Source organism: Pezoporus wallicus, unplaced genomic scaffold, assembly GCF_028554395.1.
Source record: "Pezoporus wallicus isolate ANWC-B61680 ecotype Strahan unplaced genomic scaffold, APGP_CSIRO_Pwel_v1 contig_10686, whole genome shotgun sequence".
In the NCBI taxonomy this organism is placed as follows: Eukaryota; Metazoa; Chordata; class Aves; order Psittaciformes; family Psittacidae; genus Pezoporus; species Pezoporus wallicus.
In genome coordinates this window covers 10252-22181 of record NW_026639648.1, presented here as the reverse complement: position 1 = coordinate 22181, position 11930 = coordinate 10252, and the positions used below count along the sequence as shown (strand labels likewise).

At 48.8% G+C, this 11930-nt stretch overlaps 1 protein-coding gene across 1 annotated transcript; it reads left to right on the top strand.

The window, feature by feature from the left end:
- Positions 1-8835: 8835 nt before the first annotated feature.
- Positions 8836-10973, top strand: LOC130602442 (shematrin-like protein 1; the record flags this gene model as incomplete). The annotated part of the gene is given in 10 exon segments (XM_057415291.1): positions 8836-9074; positions 9076-9126; positions 9189-9420; positions 9814-9897; positions 10148-10179; positions 10354-10450; positions 10452-10499; positions 10572-10662; positions 10665-10912; positions 10914-10973. Coding segments are annotated over 10 exon segments (1182 nt in total), but the record flags the coding sequence as incomplete, so codon positions are not given.
- Between the last annotated feature and the right edge of the window lie 957 nt (positions 10974-11930).

The following is an 11930-nucleotide window of genomic DNA, read 5'->3' as shown; positions in this document are numbered from 1 at the left end:
AAAAAACGCGGGAAAACGACAAAAAAAGGCGGGGAAACGACAGAAAGGGCGGGGAAATGACAAAAAGGGCGGGGAAATGACAGAAAGGGCGGGGAAATGTCAAAAGGGCGGGGAAAAGATGGGGAGAAGGCGGGGAAGCATTAAAAGAGCGGGAAAATGATGGGGAAAAGGCGGGAAAATGTTAAAAAGGCGGGGAAATGGTGAGGAGAAGGCGGGAAAGCATTAAAAGAGCGGGAAAATGATGGGGAAAAGGCGGGAAAATGTTAAAAAGGCGGGGAATGATGCAAAAAAGGAGGGAAAAAAAGGTAAAAAAAAGAAGCGGGAAAACGTCAAAAAGGGCGGGGAAAAGGAAGAAAAGGGCGGGGAAAAGATGGGAAAAAAGGTGGGAAAGCATTAAAAGAGCGGTAAAATGATGGGAAACAGGCGGGAAAAAGCTAAGAAAGGGCGGGAAAATTATGGAAAACAGGCGGGAAAAAGCTAAGAAAGGGCGGGAAAATGATGGGAAACAGGTGGGAAAAAGCAAAGAAAGGGCGGGAATGTGATGGGAAAAAGGCGGGAAATCATTAAAAAGAGTGGGGAAATGACGCGAAAATGGCGGGAAAAATTTAAAAGGGTGTGGAAAAGGTGAGAAAAAGCTAAGAAAGGGCGGGAACGTGCTGGGAAAAGGCGGGAAAACGTTGAAAGGGCAGGGAAATGATGGGAAACAGGCGGGAAAAGGTTAAAAGGGTGGGAAAACGACATCAAAAAGGCGGGAAAACATTACAAGGGCGGGAAAACGATGGGAAAAAGGCGGGAAAACATTAAAAGGGCGGGAAAATGATGGGAAACAGGCGTGAAAAAGTTAAGAAAGGGCGGGAACATGATGGGAAAAAGGCGGGAAAACATTAAAAGGGTGGGAAAAATATGGGAAACAGGCAGGAAAAAGCTAAGAAAGGGCGGGAAAAAGATGGGAAACAGGCGGGAAAAGGTTAAAAGGATGGGAAAAAGATGGGAAACAGGCGGGAAAACGTTAAAAGGGCGGGAAAACGATGGGAAACAGGCGGGAAAAAGCAAAAAGTGCAGGAAACTTATGGCAAAAAGGTGGGAAAAGGTTAAAAAGGTGGGAAAAAGCTAAGAAAGGGTGGGAACATGAAGGAAAAAAAGCGGGAAAACGTTAAAAGGGTGGGAAAAATATGGGAAACAGGCGGGAAAAAGCTAAGAAAGGGCGGGAAAAAGATGGGAAACAGGCGGGAAAAGGTTAAAAGGGCGGGAAAAATATGGGAAACAGGCGGGAAAAAGCTAAGAAAAGGTGGGAATGTGATGGGAAAAGGGCGGGAACAGGTTAAAAGGGCGGGAAAACGATGGGAAACAGGCAGGAAAAAGCTAAAAGTGCAGGAAACTTATGGCAAAAAGGCGGGAAAAGGTTGAAAGGGCGGGAAAACGACGGGAAACAGGCGGGAAAACGTTAAAAGGGCGGGAAAACGATGGGAAACAGGCGGGAAAAAGCAAAAAAAGTGCAGGAAACTTATGGCAAAAAGGCGGGAAAAGGTTGAAAGGGCGGGAAAACGATGGGAAACAGGCGGGAAAAAGCTAAAAGTGCAGGAAACTTATGGGAAAAAGGTGGGAAAAAGCTAAGAAAGGGTGGGAACATGATGGAAAAAAGCGGGAAAACGTTAAAAGGGCGGGAAAAATATGGGAAACAGGCGGGAAAAAGCTAAGAAAGGGTGGGAAAAATATGGGAAACAGGTGGGAAAAGGTTAAAAGGGTGGGAAAATGATGGGAAACAGGCAGGAAAAAGCTAAGAAAAGGCGGGAATGTGATGGGAAACAGGCGGGAAAAAGCTAAAAGTGCAGGAAACTTATGGGAAAAAGGCGGGAAAAGGTTGAAAGGGTGGGAAAAAGCAAAGAAAGGGTGGGAACATGATGGAAAAAAAGCGGGAAAACGTTAAAAGGGCGGGAAAAATATGGGAAACAGGCGGGAAAAAGCTAAGAAAGGGCGGGAAAAAGATGGGAAACAGGCGGGAAAAGGTTAAAAGGGCGGGAAAAGGATGGGAAACAGGCGGGAAAAAGCTAAAAGTGCAGGAAACTTATGGGAAAAAGGCGGGAAAAGGTTGAAAGGGCGGGAAAAAGCAAAGAAAGGGTGGGAACATGATGGAAAAAAGGCGGGAAAACGTTAAAAGGGCGGGAAAAATATGGGAAACAGGCGGGAAAAAGCTGAGAAAGGGTGGGAAAAATATGGGAAACCGGCGGGAAAAGGTTAAAAGGGTGGGAAAATGATGGGAAACAGGCGGGAAAAGGTTAAAAGGGCGGGAAAATGATGGAAAAAAGGCGGGAAAACGTTAAAAGGGCGGGAAAAATATGGGAAACAGGCAGGAAAAAGCTAAGAAAGGGCGGGAAACCGATGGGAAACAGGCGGGAAAAAGCAAAAAAGTGCAGGAAACTTATGGCAAAAAGGCGGGAAAAGGTTAAAAGGGTGGGAAAATGATGGGAAACAGGCGGGAAAAGGTTAAAAGGGCGGGAAAATGATGGGGAAAAAGGCGGGAAAAGGTTAAAAGGGCGGGAAAATAAGGGAAACAGGCAGGAAAAAGCTAAGAAAGGGCGGGAAACCGATGGGAAACAGGCGGGAAAAAGCAAAAAAGTGCAGGAAACTTATGGCAAAAAGGCGGGAAAAGGTTGAAAGGGCGGGAAAACAATGGGAAACAGGCGGGAAAAAGCTAAAAGTGCAGGAAACTTATGGGAAAAAGGTGGAAAAAAGCTAAGAACGGGTGGGAACATGATGGAAAAAAGCGGGAAAACGTTAAAAGGGCGGGAAAAATATGGGAAACAGGCGGGAAAAAGCTAAGAAAGGGTGGGAAAAATATGGGAAACAGGTGGGAAAATGTTAAAAGGGCGGGAAAACGATGGGAAACAGGCAGGAAAAAGCTAAGAAAAGGCGGGAATGTGATGGGAAACAGGCGGGAAAAATTATGGGAAAAAGGCGGGAAAAGGTTGAAAGGGCGGGAAAAACCAAAGAAAGGGTGGGAACATGATGGAAAAAAGGCGGGAAAACGTTAAAAGGGCGGGAAAAATATGGGAAACAGGCGGGAAAAGGTAAAAAAGGGCGGGAAAACGATGGGAAACAGGCGGGAAAAAGCTGAGAAAGGGTGGGAAAAATATGGGAAACCGGCGGGAAAAGGTTAAAAGGGTGGGAAAATGATGGGAAACAGGCGGGAAAAGGTTAAAAGGGCGGGAAAATCATGGAAAAAAGGCGGGAAAACATTAAAAGGGCGGGAAAAATATGGGAAACAGGCGGGAAAAGGTAAAAAAGGGCGGGAAAACGATGGGAAACAGGCGGGAAAAAGCTAAGAAAGGGTGGGAAAAATATGGGAAACCGGCGGGAAAAGGTTAAAAGGGCGGGAAAATGATGGGAAACAGGCGGGAAAAGGTTAAAAGGGCGGGAAAATGATGGGAAACAGGCGGGAAAACGTTAAAAGGGCGGGAAAATAAGGGAAACAGGCAGGAAAAAGCTAAGAAAGGGCGGGAAACCGATGGGAAACAGGCGGGAAAAAGCAAAAAAGTGCAGGAAACTTATGGGAAAAAAGGCGGGAAACCGCTGGGAAAAAGGCGGGAAACCGTGAAAAAGGCGGGGAAATGACGCAAAAAAGGCGGGAAAACTCGAAAAGAGCATGGAAATGCCGGGAAATGCCGGGAAATGCCGGGAAATGCCGGGAAAAAGGCATTTCCCCCCCTCCCCCACCTCTTTTCCCCCCCATACCCAAGGTGAGCTCCAGGCAGAGGCCGTCGCGGTCGCGGTCGAGGGGGCGGGGCAGGAGGAGGCGCACGGCGAAGCCCTGCCCCCGCCGCAGCACCGGCACCGGCGCCCGGAAGTCGGCCGTGTGGTGGGCGGCGGCGTCCCGCGGGCAGCCAATGGCGAGGCCCCGCGGCACCAGCTGCCCTGAGGGGATTGGAGGGGGAGGAGGGGTCAGCGGGGTCAGAGGGCGGGGGAATGGATGGGGGGGAAGGGACCCAGAATGGATGGAAATGGACCCGAAATGGACAGAAATGGACCCAAAATGGATGAAAAATGGACATAAATGGACCCAAAATGGATGAAAATGGACCCAAAATGGATGGGAATGGACCCAAAATGGATGGGAATGGACCCAAAATAGACATAAATGGACCCAAAATGGACGAAAAATGGACATAAATGGACCCAAAATGGATGGAAATGGACCCAAAATGGACATAAATGGACCCAAAATGGACACAAATGGACCCAAAATGGACATAAATGGACCCAAAATGGACACAAATGGACCCAAAATGGACATAAATGGACCCAAAATGGATGGGAATGGACCCAAAATGGACATAAATGGACGAGAAATGGACATAAATGGACCTAAAATGGACATAAATGGACCCAAAATATACATAAATGGACCCAAAATGGACACAAATGGACCCAAAATGGACATAAATGGACCCAAAATGGATGGGAATGGACCCAAAATGGACATAAATGGACGAGAAATGGACATAAATGGACCTAAAATGGACATAAATGGACCCAAAATATACATAAATGGACCCAAAATGGACATAAATGGATGAAAAATGGATGGGAATGGACCCAAAATGGATGGGAGTGGACCCAAAATGGACATAAATGGACCTAAAATGGACATAAATGGACCCAAAATATACATAAATGGACCCAAAATGGACATAAATGGATGAAAAATGGATGGGAATGGACCCAAAATGGACAGAAATTGACCCAAGATGGACAAAAATGGACCCAAAATGGATGAAAAAGGACCCAAAATGGACATAAATAAACTGGAAATGGATGAAAATGGACCTAAAATGGACTTAAATGGACCTAAAATAGACCCAAAATGGATGAAAATGGACCCAAAATGGACATAAATGGACCCAAAATGAATGAAAATTGACAAAAATGGATGGAAATGGATCCAAAATGGAGGAAAATGTACCCAAAGTGGATATAAATGGACATAAATGGGCCCAAAATTGACATAAATGGACAGAAAATGGACATAAATGGACCCAAAATGGACATAAATGGATGGAAAATGGACATAAATGGACCCTAAAGGAACATAAATGGACCCAAAATGGACATAAATGGGCCCATAATGGACATAAATGGATTAAAAATGGACATAAATGGACCCAAAATGGACAAAAATGGACCCAAAATGGACATAAACGGACAAAAAATGGACCCAAAATGGACAGAAATGGACACAAAATGGACAGAAATGGACCCAAAATGGACATAAATGGACCCAAAATGGACATAAATGGATGAAAAAAGGATGGGAATGGACCCAAAATGGACATAAATGGACCTAAAATGGATGGGAATGGACCCAAAATGGACATAAATGGACCTAAAATGGATGGGAATGGACCCAAAATGGACATAAATGGACCTAAAATGGATGGGAATGGACCCAAAATGGACATAAATGGACCTAAAATGGATGGGAATGGACCCAAAATGGACATAAATGGACCTAAAATGGATGGGAATGGACCCAAAATGGACATAAATGGACCCAAAATGGACATAAATGGACCCAAAATGGACATAAATGGACCCAAAATGGACATAAATGGACCCAAAATGGATGGGAATGGACCCAAAATGGATGGAAATGGACCCAAAATGGACATAAATGAACCCAAAGTGGACATAAATGGACCCAAAATGGACATAAATGGATGAAAAATGGATGGGAATGGACCCAAAATGGACATAAATGGACCCAAAATGGATGAAAATTGACCCAAAATGGATGGAAACGGACAAAAAACTGGATCGGAATGAACCCAAAATGGACATAAATGGACGAAAAATGGACATAAATGGACCCAAAATGGATGGGAATGGACCCAAAATGGACATAAATGGATGAAAAATGGACATAAATGGACCCAAAATGGACATAAATGGACCCAAAATGAACATAAATGGACCCAAAAAGGATGAAAATGGACCCAAAATGGGCATAAATAAACCGGAAATGGATGAAAATGGACCTAAAATGGACATAAATGGACCCAAAATGGATGAAAATTGACCCAAAATGGCCATAAATGGACCCAAAATGGATGGGAATGGACCCAAAATGGACAAAAATGGACTCAAAATGGATCAAAATGGACCTAAAATCGCATAAATGGGCCCAAAATGGGCAAAAATGGTCCAAGAAGAATGTAAATGGGGCTAAAAAGGGGGAATTTGGGTCCAAAAGAGGGAATTTGGGGCCAAAAAAGGGGAATTTGGGGCAAAAAGTGGGAATTTGGAGCCAAAAAGGTGAAATATGGGGCCAAAAATGGGAATTTGGGGGAAAAAAATGGAATTTTGGTGCCAAAAAGGCAGGAATTTGGTGCCAAAAAAAGGGAATTTGGGGCCATAAAGTGGGAATTTAGGGCCATAAAGAGGGAATTTGGGGCCAAAAAGTGGGAATTTGGGCAAAAAAGTGGGAATTTGGGGTGAAAAAGGAGGAATTTGGGGCAAAAAAGTGGGAATTTGGGGTGAAAAAGGAGGAATTTGGGGCAAAAAAGTGGGAATTTTGGGTCCAAAAAGGGGAATTTGGAGATAAAAAGGGGAAATTTGGGGCCAAAAAAAGGAATCTGGGGCCAAAACGGAGGAATTTGGGGTCAAAAAGGGGAATTTGGGGCAAGAGGGTAATTTGGGGCCAAAAAGTGGGAATTTGGGTCCAAAAAGTGGGAATTTGGGGCCCAAAAGGGGAAATTTGGAGCCAAAAAAGGGGAATTTGGGTCCAAATAGGGGGAATTTGGGGCAAAAAAGAGGGAATTCAGGTTAAAAGGTAGGAATTAGGGGCAAAAAAGAGGATTTTGGGGGAAAAAAGGGGGAATTTGGGGCCCAAAGAGGGAATTTGGGTCCAAAGGGGGAATTTTGGGCCCAAAAGGGGGAATTTGGGGCAAAAAAAGTGGGAATTTGGGGAAAAAGGGGGAATTTGGGGCCAAAAAGGAGGGATTTGTGTCCAGAAATGGGAATTTGGGGCAAAAAAGGGGGAATTTGGGGCCAAAAAGGGGTAATTTGGGGCCAAAAAGTGGGTATTTGGAGCCCAAAAGGGGAAATTTGGGGCCAGAAAGGGGAATTGGGGGGGGGGGGGGGGGGATGGAATTTGGGGGCCAAAAACTAGAAATTTGGGTTCAAAAAATGGGAAATTTGGGCCAAAAAGGTGGGAATTTGGGTCAGAAAGAGGGAGTTTGGGGTCAAAAAGGGGGAATTTGGGGCTAAGAAGGGGGAATTTGGGGCTAAAAAGGAGAAATTTGTGTCCAGAAATGGGAATTTGGGGCAAAAAAAAAGTGGAAATTTGGTCCAAAAAGGGGAAATCTGGGGCCAAAAATGGGAATTTTGGGTCAAGAAAGTGGGAATTTGGGGCTAAAAAGGAGAAATTTGGGCAAAAAAGGGGAAATTTGGGGGCAGAAGTGGGAATTTGGGTCCAAAAAGTGGGAATTTGGGGTCAAAAAGGGGGAATTTGGGGTCAAAAAGGGGGAATTTGGGGCCAAAAAGGAGAAATTTGTGTCCAGAAATGGGAATTTGGGGCAAAATAAATGGTGGGAATTTGGGGCAAAAAGGGGGGAATTTGGGACAAAAAAAAAGTGGGAATTTGGGGAAAAAGGGGAAATTTGGGGCCAAAAATGGGAATTTTGGGCCAAGAAAGCGGGAATTTGGGGCCAAAAAGGAGAAATTTGGCTCCAAAACATGGGAAATTTGGGCCAAAAAAGTGGGAATTTGGGTCTGAAACAGGGAATTTGGGTCAAAAATGGAGAATTTGGGACAAAAAGTGGGAATTTGGGGCTAAAAAGGGGGAATTTGGGGCAAAAAAAGTGGGAATTTGGGGCTAAAAAGGGGGAATTTGGGGAAAAAAAGTGGGAATTTGGGGAAAAAGTGGGAATTTGGGGCCAAAAAGGAGAAATTTGGCTGCAAAAATGGGAATTTTGAGGAAAAAAAGTGGGAATTTGGGTCAGAAAGGGGAAATTTGAGGCCAAAAAGGGGGAAATTGGGGTCAAAAAGAGGAATTTGGGGCCAAAAAGGGTGAATTTGGGGCAAAAAAAGGTGGAAATTCCGGGGGAAAGGAGGAATTTGGGGCCAAAAATGGGAATTTTGAGCAAAAAAGTGGAAATTTGGTCCAAAAAGGGGAAATTTGGGTCCAAAAATGTGAATTTTGTGTGAAGAAAGTGGGAATTTGGGGCTAAAAAGGGGGAATTTGGGGCTAAAAAGTGAGAATTTGGGGCTAGAAAGTGTGAATTTGGGGCCAAAAAGTGGGAATTTGGGGCTAAAAAGTGAGAATTTGGGGCTTAAAATTGGGAATTTGGGGCTAAAAAGTGAGAATTCATGTCTAAAAGTGGGACTTGGGATGGGTATTATGGGATGCCCCCCCCCCCCCGAAAAGGTCCCGCAGGCTTCACTACTCCCAACGCCCCCCTCCTAGGCCCCAACAGCTCCCTATGGCCCTGAGGCTTGACTACTCCCAACGCGCACTGACCAGGCCGCGGGGCCTGCAGGCCGCGCCGAGCCGGGGCCTCGCGTGAGTCGGGCTCCCAGGGCCCCGCGGAGGAACGGCCGCAGCAGGGCCCGCAGCAGCGGCACAGGCGGCGCCAGAGGCTGCCCCGGGGCCTGGGCCCCGCCTCCGGGGCCTCCCGAGCTCGGAGGCTGGCGGCGGCCCAGCGGCCTGGGTCCCGCCGGGGGTCGGAGGCCGCCATTGAGCTGAGGGAGGGAAGGGAACAGAGAGAGGTAAAGGGGGGGAAATGGGGTCTCTATGGGGGGATATGGGGATCTATGGGGTGTCTATGGGGGGCTGTGGGGGTCTATGGGGTCTCTATGGGTCTCTATGGGGGGGCTATGGGGGGATATGGGGTCTCTATGGGGTCTCTATGGGGGTCTATGGGGGTCTGTGGGTGTCTATGGGGGGAAATGGGGTCTCTATGGGGGTCTATGGGGATCTATGGGGTGTCTATGGGGGTCTGTGGGGGGGATATGGGGTTCTATGGGGGGTCTGTGGGGCTCTATGGGGGGTCTGTGGGGGTCTATGGGGGGGCTATGGGGGTCTGTGGGGCTCTATGGGGTCTCTATGGGGGTCTATGGGGCTCTATGGGGGTCTGTGGGGGGGGCTATGGGGGTCTATGGGGGGTCTGTGGGGGTCTATGGGGGTCTATGAGGGTCTATGGGGTCTCTGTGGGGGGTCTATGGGGGGATATGGGGGTCTATGGGGTTTCTGTGGGGGTCTATGGGGGGTCTATAGGGATCTATGGGGGGATATGGGGGTCTGCGGGGCTCTATGGGGTCTCTATGGGGGTCTATGGGGTGTCTATGGGGGCTCTATGGGTTTACTATGGCGTCTCTATGGGGGTCTATGGGGTGTCTGTGGGGGTCTGTGGCGTCTCTATGGGAGTCTATGGGAGGCTATGGGGGGGATATGGGGTCTCTATGGGGGGCTATGGGGGGATATGGGGGTCTATGGGGTCTCTATGGGGGGGTAATGGGGGTCTATGGGGGGGTTATGGGGTGCTATGGGGGGATATGGGGGTCTATGGGGGGGATATGGGGGTCTATGGGGTCTCTATGGGGGGCTGTGGGGGGATATGGGGGTCTATGGGGGGTCTATGGCGGTCTGTGGGGGTCTGTGGGGCTCTATGGGGGTCTATGGGGGGATATGGGGGTCTATGGGGGTCCATGGGGTCTCTATGGGGGTGTATGGGGCTCTGTGGGGGTCTATGGGGGGGGCTATAGGGGTTTACGGGGTCTCTATGGGGGGTCTATGGGGCTCTGTGGGGGTCTGTGGAGGTCTGTGGGATCTCTATGGGGGTCTATGGGGTCTCTATGGGGGTCTATGGGGGGTCTGTGGAGGTCTATGGGGTCTCTATGGGGGTGTATGCGGCTCTGTGGGGGTCTATGGGGGGCTATAGGGGTCCATGGGGACTCTATGGGGTTTCTGGGGGGGGCTATAGGGGGTTTATGGGGGATCTGTGGGGGTCTATGGGGGTCTATGGGGGGTCTATGGGGCCTGTTGGGGTTCTGTGGGGCTCTATGGGGTCTCTATGGCGGCTCTGTGGGGTCTTATGGGGATCTGTGGGGGTCTTTATGGGGGTCTTTGGGGCTCTATGGGGGGGATATGGAGGTCTGTGGGGTTTCTATGGGGTCTGTTGGGGTTCTATGGGGCTCTGTAGGGTCTCTGTGGGGGTCTAAGGGGGTCTATGGGGTCTCTGTGTGGCTCTGTGGGGTCTTATGGGGGTCTGTGGGTCTCTATGGGGGTTTATGGGGGTCTATGGGGGGTCTGTGGGGTTTCTATGGGGCTCTATGGGGTGCTATGGGGCCTCTGTGGGGCTCTATGGGGGGATATGGGGGCTCTATGGGGGTCTTTGCGGTTTCTATGGGGCTCTATGGGGGGTCTATGGGTCTCTATGGGGTTTCAAAGGGGGCCTATGGGGGTCTTTGGGGTCTCTGTGGGGCTCTGTGGGGTTTCTATGGGGGTCTGTGGGGCTCTATGGACGTCTATGGGGTTTCTGTGGGGATCTATGGGGTGCTATGGGGCCTCTGTGGAGCTCTCTGGGGCCTCTGTGGGGCTCTTTGGGGCTCTGTGGGGTATCTATGGGCTCTCTATGGGGGTCTATGGGGTTTCTATGGGGGTCTGTGGGGCTCTGTGGGGTGCTATGGGGCCTCTGTGGGGCTCTATGGGGCTCTATGGGGGCTCTGTGGGGTTTCCGTGGGGCTCTGTGGGGCTCTATGGGGGTCTTTGGGGTCTCTGTGGGGGTCTGTGGGGTTTCTGTGGGGGTCTATGGGGGTTCTATGGGGCTCTATGGGGGGTCTATGGGGCTCTATGGGGTTTCTATGGGGGGGATATGGGTGTCTATGGGGTCTCTATGGACGTCTATGGGGATCTATGTGGGTCTATGGGGTCTTTGTGGGGGTCTTTGGGTTCTCTATGGGGCTCTATGGGGTGTCTATGGGGTCTCTGTGGGGGTCTTTGGGGCTCTATGGGGCTCTATGGGGTGCTATGGGGCCTCTGTGGTGGTCTGTGGGGCTCTATGGGGCTCTGGTGGCTCTATGGGGGTCAGTGGGGGGTCTGTGGGGTCTCTATGGGGCTCTATGGGGTCTCTAGTGGGGTCTATGGGGTGTCTATGGGGCTCTATGGGGTGTCTATGGGGCTCTATGGGGTGTCTATGGGGCTCTGTGTGGCTGTATGACGCCATAAAGGCCAATATGACCCAATCAGAGACCAGTATGGACCAGTATGGACCCATAAGCACCAATCAGAGACCAGTATGGACCCATAAGCAGCAATAGGAGACCAGTATGGACCAGTATGGACCCATATGGACCCATAAGCACCAATCAGAGACCAGTATGGACCAGTATGGACCCATAAACACCAATAGGAGACCAGTATGGACCAGTATGGACCCATAAGCACCAATAGGAGACCAGTATGGACCAGTATAGACCAGTATGGACCCATAAGCACCAATCAGAGACCAGTATGGACCCATATGGACCAGTATAGACCAGTATGGACCCATATGGACCAGTATAGACCAGTATGGACCCATAAGCACCAATCAGAGACCAGTATGGACCTATATGGACCAGTATAGACCAGTATGGACCCATAAGCACCAATCAGAGACCAGTATGGACCCATATAGACCAGTATGGACCAGTATGGACCCATATGGACCAGTATAGACCAGTATGGACCCATATAGACCAGTATAGACCAGTATGGACCCATATAGACCAGTATAGACCAGTATGGACCCATATAGACCAGTATAGACCAGTATGGACCCATATAGACCAGTATAGACCAGTAGGGACCCATAAGCACCAACAGGAGACCAGTATGGACCAGTATGGACCAGTATAGACCAGTATGGACCCATATGGACCAGTATAGACCAGTA